The sequence below is a fragment of the Tupaia chinensis genome, unplaced genomic scaffold (assembly GCF_000334495.1).
Source record: "Tupaia chinensis unplaced genomic scaffold, TupChi_1.0 Scaffold000197_1, whole genome shotgun sequence".
Classification (NCBI taxonomy): domain Eukaryota; kingdom Metazoa; phylum Chordata; class Mammalia; order Scandentia; family Tupaiidae; genus Tupaia; species Tupaia belangeri.
In genome coordinates this window covers 8,583,677-8,603,129 of record NW_006159672.1, presented here as the reverse complement: position 1 = coordinate 8,603,129, position 19,453 = coordinate 8,583,677, and the positions used below count along the sequence as shown (strand labels likewise).

At 39.6% G+C, this 19,453-nt stretch overlaps 1 protein-coding gene across 1 annotated transcript in view; it reads right to left on the bottom strand.

Moving 5' to 3' along the window:
- The window catches only part of OBSCN (obscurin, cytoskeletal calmodulin and titin-interacting RhoGEF), a 169,478-nt gene that overhangs the window by 121,454 nt on the left and 28,571 nt on the right, over positions 1 to 19,453 (bottom strand). The window contains exons 12-16 of the mRNA XM_006146982.2: positions 13,919 to 14,194; positions 11,958 to 12,233; positions 8,340 to 8,615; positions 7,043 to 7,318; positions 6,213 to 6,488 (exon numbers count right to left, since the gene is read on the bottom strand). Coding sequence (XP_006147044.1) covers positions 6,213 to 6,488; positions 7,043 to 7,318; positions 8,340 to 8,615; positions 11,958 to 12,233; positions 13,919 to 14,194 — 1,380 coding nt within the window. The remainder of the gene's footprint in view (positions 1 to 6,212; positions 6,489 to 7,042; positions 7,319 to 8,339; positions 8,616 to 11,957; positions 12,234 to 13,918; positions 14,195 to 19,453) is intronic.

Sequence of the window (19,453 nt, the reverse complement as noted above, 5' to 3'; positions counted from 1 at the left end):
TCTTAGCAGTTTATGCCCCTGAAGCTAGGCACTAAAATACGTTATTCCTGCTCTGTCGCAGTTAGTGCATTTATGTTCATCTCAGATCTCTGTTTTGACCCTGATGTCTTTAAGCAATGTGTATCATCATCTAAGTGTGCTTTTCACCTAGTGTCTCTAACTCACCTCTAGCTGCCTTTTGTGTGTGGTATGAGCCACCAGACAACTTTCTTTCTTATCTCTTCAAATAGCCCAAAACGTTTTTATGGAAACTATTCTTTCCATACTCCACAGGTGTGAAAAACAAGGAAAGGTAAGGGATCCATTCATTCTTTTTTTTTTTTTTTTGGAGAGGTTTTCGCTATAGGGCGCGTGCGCTCGCCAGACAGACAGACAGAGACATAGAGACAGAAAGCGAGAAATCACCCCCCAGGGGGGATGGTCACACCGCAATCCCTTCTCCTCCATTCTCCTCTCGGGATCTTGGGCACACACGCACACGCGCCCGGCGTGAGATTTAAGCCACTGGGTCCGAGACGCGAACCGCAGTCGACTACGTGGGAGTCCAGCGACATAGCCATTACGCTAACTGCTGGTTCCCGGGATCCATTCATTCTTAGGTTGCTTTGGACTCTCTATTCTGTTCCTTTGGTCTATCAGTCTCTGAATTGACAAATGTCTATGTTACTGCAGCTTTATATTAATTTTTGATATTGGTAGAAAAAATGCTCACACTTTCCTTTCTTTCCAAGTGCATTGGTTAAACATGGCCTTCAAATCTGCTTTTCAGTAGTCAAAAACACCATACTTCACATAAATATTAGTTTGGATTTTGATTGCTCATAATCATCTTTTTTTCTTCATTGTATTTCTATCCATTTATTTATATCTTCTCTAATGTCTCTCAAAAATGTCTAATAATTTAGGCCCAGCAGGTGGTGTGGTGGTTAAGGCATTGGATCCCACATGGACAACTCCATGGTGTAATTCTCAGACCTAGCATCCCAAAAAATACATGGAACATGTGTGCATGCATGCCCAAAATCCTGACAGGAGAATGGAACAGAAGAGACTGTGGCATGGCCAACCCCCCTGGAGGGTGATTTTTCACTTTCCCTTTCCCTCTGTCTCTGCTTCTCTCTCTCTCTCTCTCACTCTCTCTCTCTCCCTCTCTCTCTCTCTCTCTCTCTCTTTCTCTGACGAGTGCATGTACCCTGTAACAAAAAATCTAAAAAAAAAAAAAGTTTAATAATTCTTCCCTGAACAGCCCTTAAACATCTTTTTTAACACTTGGAGTCAGAAAGGTACTTCTGATCCTATTACGAAGTTTTTAATGTGCATTTTCTTTCTTTTCTTTTTTTCTTTTTTGAGAGATTTTTGCTATAGGGCACATGAGCTTCACCCGAGAGACAGAGAAAGAAAGTGAGAAATCATCCCCATGAGGATAGCCACGCTGCAAGCCCTTCTCCATTCTCCTTTCAGGATTTTTGGCATGCACGCACGCACACACGCACAGAGCATGAGTTTCAAGCCACTAGGTCCAGAACTCAAGCCACAATCGACCACATGCGAGTCCAGCACATTAAACACTATGCCACCTGCAGGCCCCTAATTTGCATTTTCTAACTTTGTTAATACACAAGGGTACTTGGAAAAATTTACAGAAAAATTATATTACAGTAAAAGTTTTACTCCCAGCAGATGGCATGGTGGTTGGGATGCTGAAGACCCACATGACCAATTCAAGTCCCAGATCCAGCAGCTTGAAAAATCACAATAAATAAATAAATAAATAAATATTTTCTTTAAAAAAATTAAAAATTCAAGTTTTATTTGGTGCAAAAAATTTGGAAATTTGGGACCAGCAGATAGGCTACATCACTGGATTCCCATGTAGTCGACCGCAGTTTGAGTCCCGGACCTGGTGGCTTAAACTCACGCTGGGCACATGTGCGTGTGTGCCCAAGATCCCGAGAGGAGAATGGAGGAGAAGGGATTGCAGCGTGGCCATCCCCGCTGGGGGATGATTTTTCACTTTCTGTCTCTCTGTCTCTCTCTGTCTTTCTGAAGAGCACACATGCCCTATAGCAAAAACCTCTCGAAAAATTTTTTTGAAATTTATGCATCATTTTTTCATATATGCATTTTCCATGAAGTTATTAAAGACCAATTATATAGAGAGACATGTTTTCTATATATTTATATTTGTGTATATTATCTTGCTCAGTGCTCTTATTAAGTCTGATATTTTAACTTGGGATTCTCAGAATTGATAAGTCATATCTGTAAGTCAACTTTATTCCAATCTTCTACCTTTGATTTTACTTTCCTCCTTTTTGTTCTATAATATGTTGGAAAGAAGTGCTGACAGTGGCCCTCTTCCGTTCTTCTGTGCCTTTACAGATAAATCTTTCAAGTAAGAATAAAACCATTTATTGATGCTTTGTCAATAATTTTCTTGTCAAGAATCAATGCTAAATCAAACTTAATTTGCATTTATTGAAAAAAATCACATCGTTACTCCCTTTTCATCAGATGTCATGCATAACATTTTCTAATGTTCAAACATTAAACCAACACTGCATTTCTAGGTTTATCACAGTGCACTTTTCTCTTGACATACTACTTGATCCACTTTCAAAATATTTTGTTGAAGATATCCGTAGAGATTGGGCTATAATTTCAAATCTTCAGGTTTCTGTATCCATGTTATGCCATCTACTTAAGACAGGTTAGAGAGTGTAACTGCTTTTTCTAGTCTCTAAAAAAAAAGTCTCCATGAATTTGGAATAATTTTTTTCCAGAATATTTAGTGTAAGTAGAACAACAGAGTTTCGACCTTTCTCTGTGAAAACATTTTTATTATTGATTCCATTTATTTAAAAGTTATAGGACTATTTAAATGGTCTATTTCTTCTCATGTAACTTTTTATGTTGTTTTCGAAGAAACTATTAGGTCATCAAAAAAATCATGATGTATTTTTAATGTTTTTCTATGCAAAAAAAAAAAAAAAGGCATCATGACTTTTCTGACAGCCCAATAGATAATTTGCCAAAATGTATCAGATTTATTGCCAAAACATAATTCGTCATATTCTCTTAAAACAACATATTAGAAAGATACATAGTGGGATTTGGGGTATCTATACACAACCACAAACTACTGTATACTGATACAATACCAAATTGCTGTATGTTGGCACCTAGGAGTCATTATGGTATCACATGCTAACACTCTCTTAGTAAAAGAGAATGAATTTAGTTATCAGACTTCCCTACAACTCAACCAGGGCAGCACAGACACACATAAGTCATTAGGAAATTGTAGGAAATAAATGCTGTTTTAATCAGTCAATGGCTACAACTATGGCAACTCATCTTTAACAAAGAATGCTGGTGTAGCATAAATTACTTATTCCTTTCCGTATCTAAAATTATAAACAAATTCCACAGGATAATTCTGACACAGAATGTTCTAACTAAAGACAAAAGGAAAATAATGTTTTCCTTAAAAATATAATTCTAGATAGTTTAAAAGTATCACAGATGCATACCTACCAATCCTGTTACTGGTTTACTTTGCATAAACATTGTGAAAAAGCATAGGTCCTGATTTTGTCCTATGTAAATGCATAGAGAGCTTTTTATCTACATTAAATGAGAGAAGAGCATCCCAGAACATCTAAAATTTTGATAATCCAAAGTCAGTCTTGAGATAATTCCAAGTATGATCTGGTGGCCATAATTTCCCTTTAAACTGGTTCAAACAAATTGAAATGCCTCTCATTAGCAAGAACCTGCATGTGGTGCATTTTGAAAGGAGAGCACTTGGGAACTACTACATCATATAAAGAAAGTGATCCAAGTATTCCGTGGAGAGACATATGGTCTACCTCATATTCTAAGGTCAGACAAAGCTAGACACCTAGACACCAAAGAAAACGGTAACTCAGAGGAGGGGCTTATTAAAACACTACAAACTGAATATACCCTTCCAGGTGTACAAGAAAAGCCCTATCCCTTCCCATTCAACCTTCCTTGGCCCAGCCATACATATGAAAATGGAAGATGGAAGGATGGGAATTTCATGAGATGGAGTCTAATGGAAAGGGAATCAAAGGCCAAAAACCTCTCGAAAAATTTTTTTGAAATTTATGCATCATTTTTTCATATATGCATTTTCCATGAAGTTATTAAAGACCAATTATATAGAGAGACATGTTTTCTATATATTTATATTTGTGTATATTATCTTGCTCAGTGCTCTTATTAAGTCTGATATTTTAACTTGGGATTCTCAGAATTGATAAGTCATATCTGTAAGTCAACTTTATTCCAATCTTCTACCTTTGATTTTACTTTCCTCCTTTTTGTGCTATAATATGTTGGAAAGAAGTGCTGACAGTGGCCCTCTTCCGTTCTTCTGTGCCTTTACAGATAAATCTTTCAAGTAAGAATAAAACCATTTATTGATGCTTTGTCAATAATTTTCTTGTCAAGAATCAATGCTAAATCAAACTTAATTTGCATTTATTGAAAAAAATCACATCGTTACTCCCTTTTCATCAGATGTCATGCATAACATTTTCTAATGTTCAAACATTAAACCAACACTGCATTTCTAGGTTTATCACAGTGCACTTTTCTCTTGACATACTACTTGATCCACTTTCAAAATATTTTGTTGAAGATATCCGTAGAGATTGGGCTATAATTTCAAATCTTCAGGTTTCTGTATCCATGTTATGCCATCTACTTAAGACAGGTTAGAGAGTGTAACTGCTTTTTCTAGTCTCTAAAAAAAAAGTCTCCATGAATTTGGAATAATTTTTTTCCAGAATATTTAGTGTAAGTAGAACAACAGAGTTTCGACCTTTCTCTGTGAAAACATTTTTATTATTGATTCCATTTATTTAAAAGTTATAGGACTATTTAAATGGTCTATTTCTTCTCATGTAACTTTTTATGTTGTTTTCGAAGAAACTATTAGGTCATCAAAAAAATCATGATGTATTTTTAATGTTTTTCTATGCAAAAAAAAAAAAAAAAGGCATCATGACTTTTCTGACAGCCCAATAGATAATTTGCCAAAATGTATCAGATTTATTGCCAAAACATAATTCGTCATATTCTCTTAAAACAACATATTAGAAAGATACATAGTGGGATTTGGGGTATCTATACACAACCACAAACTACTGTATACTGATACAATACCAAATTGCTGTATGTTGGCACCTAGGAGTCATTATGGTATCACATGCTAACACTCTCTTAGTAAAAGAGAATGAATTTAGTTATCAGACTTCCCTACAACTCAACCAGGGCAGCACAGACACACATAAGTCATTAGGAAATTGTAGGAAATAAATGCTGTTTTAATCAGTCAATGGCTACAACTATGGCAACTCATCTTTAACAAAGAATGCTGGTGTAGCATAAATTACTTATTCCTTTCCGTATCTAAAATTATAAACAAATTCCACAGGATAATTCTGACACAGAATGTTCTAACTAAAGACAAAAGGAAAATAATGTTTTCCTTAAAAATATAATTCTAGATAGTTTAAAAGTATCACAGATGCATACCTACCAATCCTGTTACTGGTTTACTTTGCATAAACATTGTGAAAAAGCATAGGTCCTGATTTTGTCCTATGTAAATGCATAGAGAGCTTTTTATCTACATTAAATGAGAGAAGAGCATCCCAGAACATCTAAAATTTTGATAATCCAAAGTCAGTCTTGAGATAATTCCAAGTATGATCTGGTGGCCATAATTTCCCTTTAAACTGGTTCAAACAAATTGAAATGCCTCTCATTAGCAAGAACCTGCATGTGGTGCATTTTGAAAGGAGAGCACTTGGGAACTACTACATCATATAAAGAAAGTGATCCAAGTATTCCGTGGAGAGACATATGGTCTACCTCATATTCTAAGGTCAGACAAAGCTAGACACCTAGACACCAAAGAAAACGGTAACTCAGAGGAGGGGCTTATTAAAACACTACAAACTGAATATACCCTTCCAGGTGTACAAGAAAAGCCCTATCCCTTCCCATTCAACCTTCCTTGGCCCAGCCATACATATGAAAATGGAAGATGGAAGGATGGGAATTTCATGAGATGGAGTCTAATGGAAAGGGAATCAAAGGCTTCCCAAACTATCAGCCTGGCTCTTTATCAATATCTCTAATCAAGGCTAACTAAGTTGATAAGCCAAAGGACTGACCTGTGACATCCAGGTGGAAGGAGACTTTCTGGCCCCCGGCCTCACAACTGTACTCCCCGGCATCCTCCTTGCCCGCCTGCTGCACCACCAGCCGCCGACCACGGCCTGTGACCTCCACACGCACTTTGGAGCTCGAACTCAGCTTCTTTCCATCCTTGTACCACGTCACCTCTGTCTGGGCTTGGGCCACCTCACAGCTCAGTGTGGCACTGGCCCCAGTCACAGCCTTTACCTCGCTATGTGCTGGCTGCTCCTTGGCAAAGACCACCTTGGGCTCTGGAGACAGACAAGGAAGGAAACACAAAGTCAAAGAAATCCTCTAGGTAGGAAAGGCAGCACTGAGGAAGAAGGCCTGGACAGAGACACAGGAGGACAGAACTTCTCCAGGCTTTGAGCCAGCTCTGTGACCTGGGATACCCCCATCACCTTAGTAACAAGTAACCACAACTGCCACTGATCTGTGGAGTGGTTCTAGGTGGGAATGTAATGAAAGATCCTCCTGGACAGATGGTCCCCTATAGGAGGGACTGAAGTTCATGACACATGCACACCTCTACCACACTCATGGTCCAGAGTCTTCCACATGTCACCCTGCAGGGGACCTTCTCACCGCAGTGCCTGAGAGTTCCCCAGACAACATGATCTTGTTTGCCTTTCCCCTCCCATACAGCATCCCTTGGCCCAGCCAGAGGTATGAAAATGGGAGGTGAAAGAACAGAAAATCTGAAGAGATGGAGCCTAAGAGAAAGTGCAGAAATGTCTGTTGGGTCTTTAAGCCAGTCCCACTATCACTACAGAACAACCTAACTTAGTATCCCCAAAGAACTGACCTGTGACATCCAGGTGGAAGGAGACCCTCTGGCCCCCCACCTCACAGCTGTACTCCCCAGCGTCCATCTTGCCCGCCTGCTGCACCACCAACCGCCTTGTGCAGCCTGAGGCCTCCACATGCACTTTTGCACTTGAGCTCAGCCTCTTCCCATCCTTGTACCATGTCACCTCCGTCTGGGCTTGGGCCACCTCACAGCTCAGTGTGGCACTGGCACCTGCCACAGTCTTTACCTCACTACGTGCTGGCTGCTCCTTGGCAAACACTGCCTTGGGCTCTATAAACAGAGAGGGATACACAGAGCCAAAGATACCATCTCAGTCAGGAAGGCCAAAAGGAGGAAATAAGCCCTACCGTAGCTGTGGAAAAGAAGTACAGAAACTTCTCCATGCCCTGTACTAGCAGCAAAGCCCAAGCACCTTCTCAGCAACAAATAACCACAATTTAACCACACAGTCCGCCACTGTTCTGTGAGGTTTTTCCAGGCAGGGCTGCTGGAAACACACACACACACACACCTCCAGGAGAAGGACCATGGGTCATGACATATGCACCCTTCCACCACACTCATGGTGCAGGTTATGCAGGTTATGCAGGGAGACAGGGCATGTTCTCCCTATGGTGCCTGACAGTTCCCAAGGCTCCACATTCTTGTCAGTTACTAGCTCTGATGGAAGTGCTTGGCTTCCTTGTGACTTTCTAGTGCCCGATTTTCAACAGTATTGTCTGTCTATGCATATTAATTGTTAGGAGATCTATTCACATTCTAGAGTATTTATCTTCCACACTATACTACATAGTTTGTGGGGTTTATCATAATTCATTTAATATATGTATCAAAATGCCATACTATACTCCATAAATATTTGCAACTATTATATGTCAGTTGAAAATAACTGCTTGGGACCAGTAGATGGTGTAGCTGGATTCCTACATGGCCAACTGCAGTTCGAGTCCTGGACCCAGTGACTTAAAACTCTCACCAGGCGTGTGTACAGGCATGCCCAAGATCCCAGGAGGAAAATGAGGGAGAAAGGATTGTAGTATGGCCATCCCCCCTGGGGGGATGATTTCTCACTTTACCTCTCACTATGTCCCTCTGTCTCTCTCTCTCCAGCGAGCACATGCACCTTAAGGCAAAAACCTCTAAAAAATAAAAATAATGACTTCTTTAAAAATAAGAAGGAAAGAGGGAAGATGAGAGGTAAAGTGACGGAGGGAACACTAGGGACTATCTGGGCTCTGAGTCAGGCCTATCATTTCCAAACAAAGGTACATCACCACTCCAAAGAACTGACCTGTGACATCCAGGTGGAAGGAGACTTTCTGGCTCCCCACCTCACAGCTGTACTCCCCAGCATCCTCCTTGCCCGCCTGCTGCACCACCAGCTGCCGCCTGCACCCTGTGGCCTCCATGCGCACCTTAGAACTCGAGCTCAGCTTCTTTCCGTCCTTGAACCATGCCACCTCCGTCTGGGCTTTGGCCACCTCACAGCTCAGGGTAGCATTAGCCCCTGCCTCAGCCTTTACCTCCTTGCACACCAGCTGCTCCTTGGCAAAAGCCATTGTGGGCTCTGCAGACAGGAAAAGACAGAGTCAGATAATCCAGCTGCTGGGGTCTCTAACCCAGCTAGAGTTGACTTTATGTGTGGTATGAGTTCATTTAAATATATATATATATATCTCCACACCTGGCACAAGTCCTATAGTTTAAAAAAAATAAAATTAAGGAGGGATATAGAATAAGGTAGTTCCTTCACATGAGAGTCTGTTTCTGAGCTCATTATTCTGTTCCTTTGGTCTACATATTCATCCTTGCATTTAGATTCCATTGTCTTAATAATAGCCCTAATATCTGGCAGGAAATGCTCACACTTTGCTCTTCTTCAAGAATATTCTGGTTGTTTATGGCCTTTATGATTTGCGTGTCAATTTTCAAACCTGGCTGCTATCCCTACTTAAAAAAGAATGTTTGTAGTTTACTTGGGATTAAACATCTTTGATTCTTTCATGGATTTCATTTCATTTATTTTTATCTTAACTATCAAAATATATACAAAAATATTTCTCCCCAAGAACCTCTAAGCAACTGTTACTAGACTTGTAATTAGAAACAGTATGTTTAATGTTACATATATCTTTCAAATTTTCATTTTCTAACTGTTTCTTGCCACTTCTATATCTATATATAGAAGTGTTTTCTGTATATTTTTAATACTTGCTATAGGGAACATATACTTGTCAGAGAGAGACAATGAGAGAGAAAGAGCTAGAGAGAAAGCCCAAGTGGGGATGGTCATACTGCAATCCCTTCTCTTCCACTCTCCTTTCAGGATTTTGGGCACACACACACACAAACACACACACACACACACACACACACGGTGTGTTGTTTTATTCCAAGCCACCGGGTCCAAGACCTGAACCACGCAGCTGGCTATGTGGGATCTAGACACCTTATCCACCATGCCACCAGCTAGCTCCTATGTTGATTTATCACATAGTAATATTTTGCATCTTTTACTAAGTGTAAAACTTATCTTTTGGATAAACAGTATCACATCTATGAATTTCACTCTTGTTTTTTCAAACTTTTATGTCTTTTATTTGATTTTCCTCTTAATTGTGCTGTACAATGTTCAATAAAATTGATGGCAGTTGACTTCTTTTCCTATTCCCTATCTCAAAAGCAATATGTTCATGGTTTCACTTCCAATGTTATTAGCTGGTATGTATGAAATATCATTTATCAAAGTAATGAATACCTTTTTATTTATAATTGGTGAGATATGTTAGATCATGAATTGATGCAAACTTTAGCAAACATTTCTTCTGGATTTATGTTGCATAATTTTATCAAATACTTTATTCTACATTTAACAAATTAATTAATTACTTGATTCCTTCCAGTCTTCTAAGGTTATATATATCAATTTTGCTAATGTTACTGATATTTAAACAACCTCACATTCCTGGACCATGACTTTAGTCATAGTGTATCATCCTCTCAATGTACTGCTGAATACATTTAATAATATTTAAGACCTGTCTAATTTTAACTCTTCCTACTTTCCTTGGCAGACACAGGTATTAGTGTTACATTATCAACAGGAAACAAATCAGAGTGTATCTCCTTTTTCTATTTGCTATGAGAATCTCCATGAACACGGAATAATTTTTTTGCAGAATATTTTATATTATTTAGCCATAAAGTTATTGGGCTTAGAAATTATTCATTGAAGAGTCTTTTGTTACTGGTCCCTTTTATTAAAACTCATAGGACTGAGTTACCCACCTCTTCTTTTTTAACCATGATCAGCAATGTGGGAGTTCAGCACCCTTAACCACCATGCCACCTGGTGGCCCCACCTGTTTCTTCTTAGGTTAACTTTTAAATATTTTCCTAAGAATTTGGTCTGTCAAACTTTTTAATACTTACTATCACAAAGTAATTTAGCACATTCTCTTAATATAACATTATTAAAAAGACTCATAGTGGGTTTTTGGCATCTATATACACCCACAAATCACTGCAGGCTGATACAATACCAAATTGTTATGTGTTGGTTCCTAGGAGTCAATGTGAGACCACAGCTTACCTCTCTATGATATTAACACCCTGTTAATGAAAGAAAATAAATTTTCACACTTATTTATGGACCAGCCAGTGAGAGGCTTCAAAAAAAATTAATTATGGGGAAATGCTCTTAAATAAGTACTGCTTTACCTGCCAGTGGTTATTACTACAGTAAAACAGTTCTCAAAAAGCATGGTGACAGGGACCAGCAGGTGGCATAGTGGTTAAGACACTGGACTCCCACACGGCTGACTGCAGTTCAAATCTCATACCCACACCCAAACCATGGGCATATGTATGTGTGCACCCAAAATCCCAAGAGGAGAATGGAAGAGAAGGAATTGTGATGTGCCCATCACTCCTGGGGGTAATTTCTCACTTTCTGTATCCCTGCCTCTCTCTGTCTCTCTGGCAAGTGCACATGTCCTATAGCAAAAATCTCTCCAAAGGGGAAAAAAAGTGTGGTGGCATAGCATAAGCTACTTATTCCTTTTCATTTCTAAGTTTCGTAAGTCAAATTCCAAGAGGAAATCTGAGACAGATTTGTTTTCTTTTTGGAGGGGAAAAAAATTGCTGTAAAAAAAGAATTCTACATCTCACAGGTGCATATCACAGGTACGTATCTACCAATCTCTGCTGTTCATTTACTTTGTACAGATAGTACAAGAAAACACAAATCTAGATTTTTTGCTGTAAGTGCACAGATAATGCTATATCCATGTGAAAGGAGGGAAGAAGGTCCCAGAACACCAGAAAAATGAGATAACCCATATTCAGTCTTGAGTAGCAAGAACCCTCAAGTGGGGTTAGGAAATGAGGAGAAGGGATTGTGATGTGACCATCACCCCCGGGGGTAATTTCTCACTTTCTGTATCGCTGTTTCTCTCTGTCTCTCTGGCAAGTACACATGCCCTGTAACAAAAATCTCTTTAAAAAAAAAAAAAAAAAAAAGTGTGCTGCCTCATGCCAAAATATCCAACAGAAAGAAATTCACATCACCAGGTGAGAGAAGACTGGTCTGTCTTAGACCACAAGTGCACATAGAGCCAGAGTCCTGGACACTAAGTAACACCAAGAAGGGGCTGGGCAGAAGCTGGGTATTTGTTACCGAGCATTACTATGTGGAAACACCACTCAAAGTTCTAAGAACAACCCCACTTCCTCTGTACACTCCCTTCCCATTAGCTTTTCTTGGCTCACCCACAGGCATGAAAATGGGAGACGGAAAGATAGGAGACTAGAGAAATGAAGCTAGTGGAAGGAACACAAGATCTATCGGGCTGTGAACCAGATTCATTACCATCTTCAAAATAAAGCTGATGTAATGCGAAGAACTGACCTGTGACGTCCAGGTGGAAGGAGACTTTCTGGCCCCCGGCCTCACAGCTGTACTCCCCAGCATCCGCCTTGCCTGCCTGTTGTACTACCAGCTGCCGCCTGCACCCTGTGGCCTCCATGCGCACCTTCGAGCTCGAGCTCAGCTTCTTTCCATTCTTGTACCAGGTCACCTCCGTCTGGGCTTTGGCCACATCACAGCTCAGTGTGGCACTGGCCCCTGCTTCAGCCTTTACCTCCCTGTGGGCAGGCTGATCCTTTGCAAACACCACTGGGGGCTCTGGAGAAAGAAAGGGACACTTATCAGAGATAAAATCTATTTTACAAGGATCAAAGCTTCGGGATTTGATAGATTTTCTCCTTGAGGCCAGTGACATCATGTGTCCAGTGGGATGTGAGACTTGTGTTTACAAACACAATTATCTCCTGTCAGAGAGCCTCCAAAATACATCTTGAGAAAATCTTAACTCAAGAACAATCTGAAGATTGGTAGAAGGCAGAAGAGATTATTTCTGCCCTGTCCTTATAGGTTTATTGTCCTGACTACATGACAGCTCTACATGGCAAGTCCATGTTGTTCACTATTATGTCTTCAGATCTGCCACTTGGTATGATTTCCACAGACTGTATCCTACATTTTTTCTTGGTATAACTTACATATAAAATGCTAAGTTACCTTTACAGCTCAGTAACCTTTAGATGTGCCTATCTCCATGTAACCATAACATATTAACAAATAAAACTTTTCCCAATTCCCATGTACTATGAAACACCCCTACTCCCGAAAGTAATCACCTTTCTGAATTCTATCACCATATATTACTTTTGCCTGATCTTTTATTTCACAGAAAGAGAATTAAACATTATGAATTCTTTGAGATGTGATTTCTTCCATTCCACATACAGTCTGTAAGATCAATCCATGTTATTTCATGTAGAGATGCAGTTTGTTATTTTATGTTATTGTATAGGATTCTGTTGTATGAACACAAAAGTTAATTTTTTCTTTTCCTCTTTTGACTCCGGTCTGGGACTCAAACTGTGGTCGCCCATGTGGGAGTTTAGTGCCTTAACCACCATGCCACCTGCCAGCCTCAGCACATTACTTTCTAATGGAGAAAACAAGTTAGAGGAGACTTTAAAAAATGTTAAAGGGGCAGGATTGGCTGCCCCTATAATGTGATGATCAGAGGAAAGAGCCCTCAGAATTGAAGGTGAAGTAAATATGATTTCAAAGAAGAAAAAAAAGAAAGAGAGAGAATGTATAATATATAGCCACCAGAACTGCTAAAATAAATAATACAAACAGAAGTCCTCAAGCACAAAAAAAAAATACAAAATTTTTAAAAAGAACAAAAATACAAAGAATATTGAACACAAATCCTGGCCCTGAAATTTTGGGCTGTATGAACTTTTTTGGCAAGTTATGAAACTTCCCTTTGCTTTGTATTATAATGGAAATAATCAGAATTCCTCACATGGTTGTTGTTAAGTTTAATCGATTAAAAAGACAAGAAGGTCCTGGGACCAGCGGTTAGCATAATGGCTATGTTGCTGGACTCCCATGTAATCAACCGCAGTCCGCATCCCAGACCCGGTGGCTTGAAACTCACGCCGGGTGCATGTGCACGCGTGCCCAAGATCCTGAGAGGAGAATGGAGGAGAAGGGATTGCGGCGTGGCCATCCCCCGCCCACCCGGGGGGCGGGTAGTGATTTCTCACTTTCTGTCTCTCTGTCTCTCTCTGTCTGTCTGGCAAGCGCACGCGCCCTATAGCAAAAACCTCTTCAAAAAAAAAAAGACAAGAAAGTCCTCAGCATGTAATGAATACCTTCTAGTCAAAGTTATACGGGAAGTTTTGTAAGAAAACAGGCCTCTAGGTGGAACCTCCATATATACCATAACTCCTTAGTAAGTGTTCTAAAAAAGATAAAGGAAAAAACAACAACAACAACAAGATACCCACCTGTAACATCTAGGTGGAAGGAGACTCTCTGGCCCCCAGCCTCGCAGGTATACTCCCCGGCATCTGCCTTGCCCACCTGCTTTACCACCAACTGCCTCGTGCATCCCGTAGTCTCCACACACACTTTTGAGCTTGAGGTCAGCTTCTTCCCATCCTTGTACCATGCCACTTTCGTCTGAGCCTGGGCCACCTTGCAGCTCAGAGTAGTACTGGCCCCCACTTCAGCCTGTGCCTTGTTGCTCACTGGCTGATCCTTGGAAAATGCCACAACAGGCTCTGGAACAGGGAGGGACATACAGGGTTAGAGATAATCCAATGTCTAGAGCCAAGTAGAGCCCACCTTATTGACCTCAAAAACTGATGCCCCAGTCTCAAGCCTGTCCAGTTCTTGACTTTCTCAATGCAGATAATTCACATTTAGAAGATGCATATGATAAGAAAAGGGTTAGTTCTAGGAATCTGAAGCCTCCAGTTCAATAATTTTCAGGTTGGATTATGTTACAATTCAGGTTCTGGTACCAATGTATCATCCCAAATTCCTAATTATCTGAACAAAGAGAGGCACAAGTCGTGTTCTACACAGCAAGTATTGCTATTTTCAATGATGATTTATTAGGCAATATCAGCAGTAATAGGCACTATCCCTAAGTCACACAAAGGAATGCATTTAATGCAGCCTACAATTTCTAACAGGCCAATCACTATTGATATAATAAAATTCTTGACCTTGAAACTCTAAGTTTTTGTTAATTTACTTCTTTTTCTACATCTCACAATACTTCTAGGACCCATTCTGTTACTGTAGAGTAACTTTCCTTCTTTATGAAGTATGTTCACTGGTAATTCTTTCAGCAAGCTTATGTGAATGCTTAAACTCTCTCAAACAGCTTTCTCAAAATATCTTTACTCAACCTTCATTTTGAATATTTTAGCCAGGTATAGAATTGTAAATTGTCAGTTAGTTTTCCTCAGTACTTCAGAGATTATGCTATCATTTTCTGTGCTACTCATTGCTCTTAACTATAGTATAGATAACTGTTTTTTTCATTATTCTCTCTTTCTCTCTGATGGTTTTTAAGATTTCTTCTTGGTTTCTGGACTTCTGCAATTCACTATGATGTGTCTAACTGGGAATTAACATTTTTTATTCTTACCACGAGTCTTTGTGAGTCTTGAATTCTAAGATTCACGTTGTTAATCATTTCTAAAAACATCTCCTTAGTCTATTTTATTATTTTATAGCTTCCTTCCTTATTCCTTTATATCTTCTTCATATCTTCCTATATATCTTCCTAGAAATCCTTTTGTTTTTAAGTGTTTTTTTTTTATTATTTCTTCCAAGAGATAGAAAAAAGAACCCCATACAAGGGCCCTTATGCTACAATCTACCCCCATTCAGCTGGCCCAGATCATGGGCACACCTACACACCTGGCATAATCAGGAAGATCCCAGGGTATGAACCCAGGACTTTACCCATGTGGCTCTAGCTGCATTTCTGCTGTGTCACTCGCTGCCCTGGCCCTAGAAATCCTTTTTAAAATTTAGTTTTAACTGACAATAAAAACTCTATCATGTACAACATGTTGTTTTAAAATATGTATATGTGGTGAGATGGCTAAATTGAACTAATTAAGATATTCATTACCTTACATACTTCTTTTTTATAGTGTATGAGATAAGAACACTTGAATTCTACCATTTTAGTAATTTTCGAGAATACTATACTGTGTTATTAATTATAGCCATCATGCTGCATAATAAACAGATATACTGAACTTTCTGTCTAAAACTTTGTATCCTTAAGCAGTGTCACCTCAACCTCTACTCCCTCTCAGTCCTGGGTAACCACAAATCTACTCTCTGCTTCCGTAAGATCAATATATTTTAGCTTCCACATAAGTGAGATCAGGCATTATGTGTCTTTATGTGCCTGGCTCATTTCATTTACCATAATGTCCTCCATGGTTCAAACCGGTTGTCACAATGACAGGATTTCCTTAATCTTTTAAAGTCTGAATAGTATTCCAATGAGTATATAGACTACATTTTCTTTATTCATTCCTCTGTTGATGGACAATTCATTTGATTCAATGTCTTGGCTGTTGTAGATAAACAAGGGAGTGCAGCTATCTTTCCTAGAAGTCTTTTAGATATATTTAACCTTCTACTTTATTCTCCATGTCTGTCAATATCTCTTATTTTCTATATTACAGTAAAGAATAGTAGGCAAATTTGGGGAGAAAAAAGGTAGAATTCAAAGTCTCACCAAATAAGAAGTGAGCTTATCTTTTTTTCCTGGCTTACTGACAGGCAGCCCAAACTCCAGAAATAGGCATTTGTGCAGACAGAGGGAATTCCTGATGAATCCTCCAGCCTTCGCTCAAGGCATGGAAGAGGGACACAAATGCTCAGAGAGCGTAGAAGGCATCCTAATTTTTCCACTCATCCTCTCACACCCCAGATAATCCAGGTTTCAGACAAATAGAGTACTGAGGAGGCAAGAACATTCATCCCCAACTGAAGGAACTCTGATCATAAGGAGGAAGTGTAGGCTCTACTGATTTTTTTTCTCTTTCTTTTCTAGTGCTTGGCCCTGAACAGGTGTGGCCATGAGAAGCAGGTATTAGGCAGCATACATAAAGCTCTGGTTTTATCTGTAGAGCTGAGAGAAAACCCCAGGGAAGTAGAGAGTCCTGGAGATGCAACTGAGAGGAGTAAGCTCTGAAACTGACAATGCTAATTGTTCAGGAAATCCAGGGCTCCTCCTCAAGCTACATTTACCTGGATTAGAGCCTAATCAGCATTCCAAGGATTTTGAGCATTGGATCACTGCCTAGAACTACATGGACCACCAGACAGTACACATCCAAGACATATCCAAACAGCACTGCAAAGTCTTTGAAAACAGAGCAACCCACAGAATCCTGGCAGGAACCTACAGTCTGAATACAACCAGGCTGATTTCCAGCTCAATATAGATATAGACAGACAGATAGACAGACAGATCAGTGGATAAATATATAAGGCTAGGCCTGTAGCACACTGGTAAGCACTATAAATAAGGAGCCAGAATCTACATGGCTTATACCAGTTCAAGTCCCATCCTGGAAGCTTGAAAAACACACTAGGCACATGTGCATACATGCTCCCAAAATCCTGACAGAATGGAGAAAAGAAAGAAGAAGGAAAAAGGACTGCAGTGTGACCATGCTCCTCTCTCTCTCTCTCTCTCTCTCTCTCTCTCTCTCTCTCTAGCACATGCCCTCTAAGCAATGAAAAAGGGGGAAAAAAAAGACTGGAAAAATATATATATCAATATTCCCCATAGGATGTAAAGAAGAGTCAGAGTCTTATAATAGTCAATATAGTCAGAATGTAGTCCAAAATTATTTAGTATACAAATAACCAGGAAGCTCTCAATTAGCATGCATGTGAAAAGACCACCAACAGGTAATACAGATATTAGAATTAGTAAGACAATAATATTGAAGCATCTATTGAGAAATGACTTGACAAATAAATGCAAATACCCTTGGGCCAGTAGGCAGCACAGTGGTTAGGGTACCAGACTCTGACATGCTCAAGTCCCAACCTAGCAGCTTGCTTGCTCGCTCTCTCTCTCTCTCTCTCTCCCTCTCTCTCTCTCTCATGAGCACATGTGCCCTATAGTAAATTTTAAAATGGTACTAATAATAAATTAAACAAATAGTAATTTTTTTAAAGGTTTTTGACATAGGATGCATGAGCTCACAAAAGAGATAGAGACAGTGAAAGGGAAAGTGAGAAATCACCCTCTGGGGTGGGGGAGGTGGTCACGCTGCAATCTCTTTTCTTCCATTCCTTTCCTGGGATTTTGGGCACACACATATATGTATCTGGCATGAGTTTCAAGCTGCCAGATTCAGGACTTAAACTACTGTTGGCCATGTGGGAGTCCAGTGACTTAGTGGTCCCAAGAAACAATTCTTTAAAAAAAATAGATATCGGGACCAGCAGTTAACATAATGGCTATGTCGCTGGACTACCATGTAGTCGACCGCAGTTTGCGTCCTGGACCCGGTGGCTTAAAACTCACGCCGGGCGCATGTGCACGCATTCCCAAGATCCCGACAGAAGAATGGAGGAGAAGGGATTGCGGCGTGACCATCCCCTCTGGGGGGTGATTTCTCACTTTCTGTCTCTATGTCTGTCTGGTGAGCGCACGTGCCCTATAGCAAAAACCTCTTCAAAAAAAAAAAAATAGGAATCAAATACCCTTGTGTGGAATGGTGAAATAAAAAAGCTCAGCAAAGAAAGAGAAAATATGAAGTAGAGCGAAGTAGAACTTTTATAATTCAAAAAATATAATAATAGAGGGATCAGCAGATGGTGTGATGGTTAAGGTGCTAGATTCCCACATGGCTGATTATGGTTTGAGTTCCTGAGCAGGTGACTTGAAATTCTGTTGGGTACATGTGTGCCCAAAATCACAAGAAGAGAATGGAGGAGAAGGGACTGCAGCATGGTCATCCCCCTTGGAGGTGATTTCTCACTTTCCCTCTCTTTGTCTTCTCTCTTTGTCTCTCCAGCAAGTACACACACCCTATAGCAAAAAATTATTATTATTATTATTATTATATATAAAAAATTATTATATATAATATGTGTAATAATTGAATTATCTCACTGAATAGACTCAAAAGCAGAAGACAGATAACAGAAGAGTTAGTAAAACTGAAGCTAGAGCAATAGAAATTATACAATCTAAACAACAGTATTTTTTTTTGAGAGGTTTTTGCTATAGGGCGCATGCACTCACCAGAAAGACAGAGAGAGACAGAGAGACAATTATTATATATAATATGTGTAATAATTGAATTATCTCACTGAATAGACTCAAAAGCAGAAGACAGATAACAGAAGAGTTAGTAAAACTGAAGCTAGAGCAATAGAAATTATACAATCTAAACAACAGTATTTTTTTTTGAGAGGTTTTTGCTATAGGGCGCATGCACTCACCAGAAAGACAGAGAGAGACAGAGAGACAGAAAGAGAGAAATCACCCCCCAGGAGGGATGGCCATGCCGCAATCCCTTCTCCTCCATTCTCCTCTTGGGATCTTGGGCACGCACGCACACATACCCAGCATGAGTTTAAGCCACGGGGTCCGGGACTCAAACTGCGGTCGACTACATAGGAGTCCAGCGACATAGCCATTACGCTAACTGCTGGTCCCGACAGAAAGAATTTTTTAAAAAATGGTCCTTAGGGACCTGAGGGATGATTCAAAAGGTCTAATGTTGAAGACATTAATCTCAGAAGTGGAGGCGAAAGTGCAGTTCAGAAATAAAAAAAGAACTTCATTAAGAAATAATGACTGAAAACTTTCCAAATTTGATAAAATATATAAACTTGATTAAAAGAGATCAGCAAACCCAAACAGAATAAACCCAAGGAAATCTACACCCATACATATCATTTTAGAACAGATAAAAATTAAAGACAAAGAAAAAATTCTGAAATTAGACAGAGAGTATGAACACATTTTTTAGTAG